At 29.0% G+C, this 1,499-nt stretch overlaps 1 protein-coding gene across 1 annotated transcript; it reads left to right on the top strand.

Moving 5' to 3' along the window:
- Positions 1 to 497: 497 nt before the first annotated feature.
- Positions 498 to 1,197, top strand: Tsp_13928 (coiled-coil domain-containing protein 132; the record flags this gene model as incomplete). Its single annotated transcript, XM_003369822.1, has 4 exons — positions 498 to 509; positions 599 to 712; positions 769 to 840; positions 1,070 to 1,197. Coding segments are annotated over exons 1-4 (326 nt in total), but the record flags the coding sequence as incomplete, so codon positions are not given.
- Between the last annotated feature and the right edge of the window lie 302 nt (positions 1,198 to 1,499).

The following is a 1,499-nucleotide window of genomic DNA, read 5'->3' as shown; positions in this document are numbered from 1 at the left end:
AAAAAAGCGGGTACACAAAAATAATTTTAAATACCAGTTAAGGCGTTAACTGCAACGTATAAATTATTTTTTTAATTTTACTATCTTCATCTTAATATACTTAATTTTCAGGTACGGTAAAACTCAGTTACCGTATGAATACAAGAGTTTTGATTTTTTTTCTTGTTTCAACAGTAGATGCTTAGTAATTAATGCCTATTCATGGAGTCAAGGATTTTAAAAATAGAGTCACAAGTATTATTGGTTCAAGCAAACATATTACAGTATGTTATTTTGAAATATGAATTGTGGATTAATAAATCACTTCTAATTTCTAATTACATTTCTGATTTTGTAATCCATCTGTATTTTTGATAAACTTTATATAATAGTGGCAAAATTTTGGCAGTTTTTGTTCGTGATAGTAACTTATTGCAATTTAATTTGAATAAAAGCTTCATGTTTAATGTTAAATCAAATGCAAAAGTGAATATGTTGTGATATTTTTCAGGCCAGTGATGGTGGCAGTAGTAAAGAATTGCAGTTGAATAAATCTGAGGATTTATCAGTAATGAGTTGTATTAATCATTTATGTAGTTTTAATGATTTTTATGTTTAGAACAAAGAACGAAAAGTAGAATACATCAGTTCTGTGCAAGATGAACAGATTCTCAGTTCAATTGCTGAATTTTATTATTTGCCATCAGTGGATGTTATTGATCATGAATTGAAGGTGATCTATTATCAAACTTACAACAATATTATTTAAATGTAAGCAATATTTATTAGAAGTTGCCACCTGTTCTTGATATCAACGAGATTAATGCTGATAGACGCAAAATCCGTGAACAGTTGTCCGTTGTAAGTTATCATTTATCCATACCTAGGCGAACTTTTTTTCAGTAAATTAAAATTCTTTTAACCTCATTCATTTTTTGTAAAATCATGTGAGCAGTTAAGTGAATTGAAAATGAGTAATTTGAAAAAAGCAGCGATATTTCAAATGACAATTATTTTTCCTCAATTTGCTCGTATGAAGAAGCTACAGTATGTGTATTGTTTTTATTTGTGATTAAAGTTGGTTTGTTAGGTCAGCAAAAAGATTTCAGAACTGATTCTCAGTTATCATCCATCGTACAGTGCTGAATTGGTCAAAGTTGGAGAATTGAAAGCTTCCGTTGAGCAGTTGCATTCAGTTTGTCAGACAGCTCGGAAATGGTACGCAAGTTTAAATAAATATTATTATGTAAATTTTATTATTCTTTTAAGCATCGGAGAAGCGAATCAAGAAAGTACGATCTGTTGTTTAAATGTTTTGAATTTGTATCGAAAACGACAACACTTGCTAAATGTTTTGGTTTTTGTTGACTTAATGTACAGTTTGCTTAGAACCGAAAAGCGGGTACTAGAAGTTGCTGATGTAATAATTTACATACAATTTGTTTATTTTAATTAAGTAATTAACTCAATTCAGTTTTTTTTTATTTGTTAGGAAGGAAATTTCTACCTAGCCAATTCAA

Source organism: Trichinella spiralis (genome assembly GCF_000181795.1).
Source record: "Trichinella spiralis strain ISS 195 chromosome Unknown Scfld1442, whole genome shotgun sequence".
NCBI classification, from domain to species: Eukaryota; Metazoa; Nematoda; class Enoplea; order Trichinellida; family Trichinellidae; genus Trichinella; species Trichinella spiralis.
The sequence above is the reverse complement of the archived record's forward strand: the minus strand, read 5'-3'. Positions and strand labels throughout refer to the sequence as shown.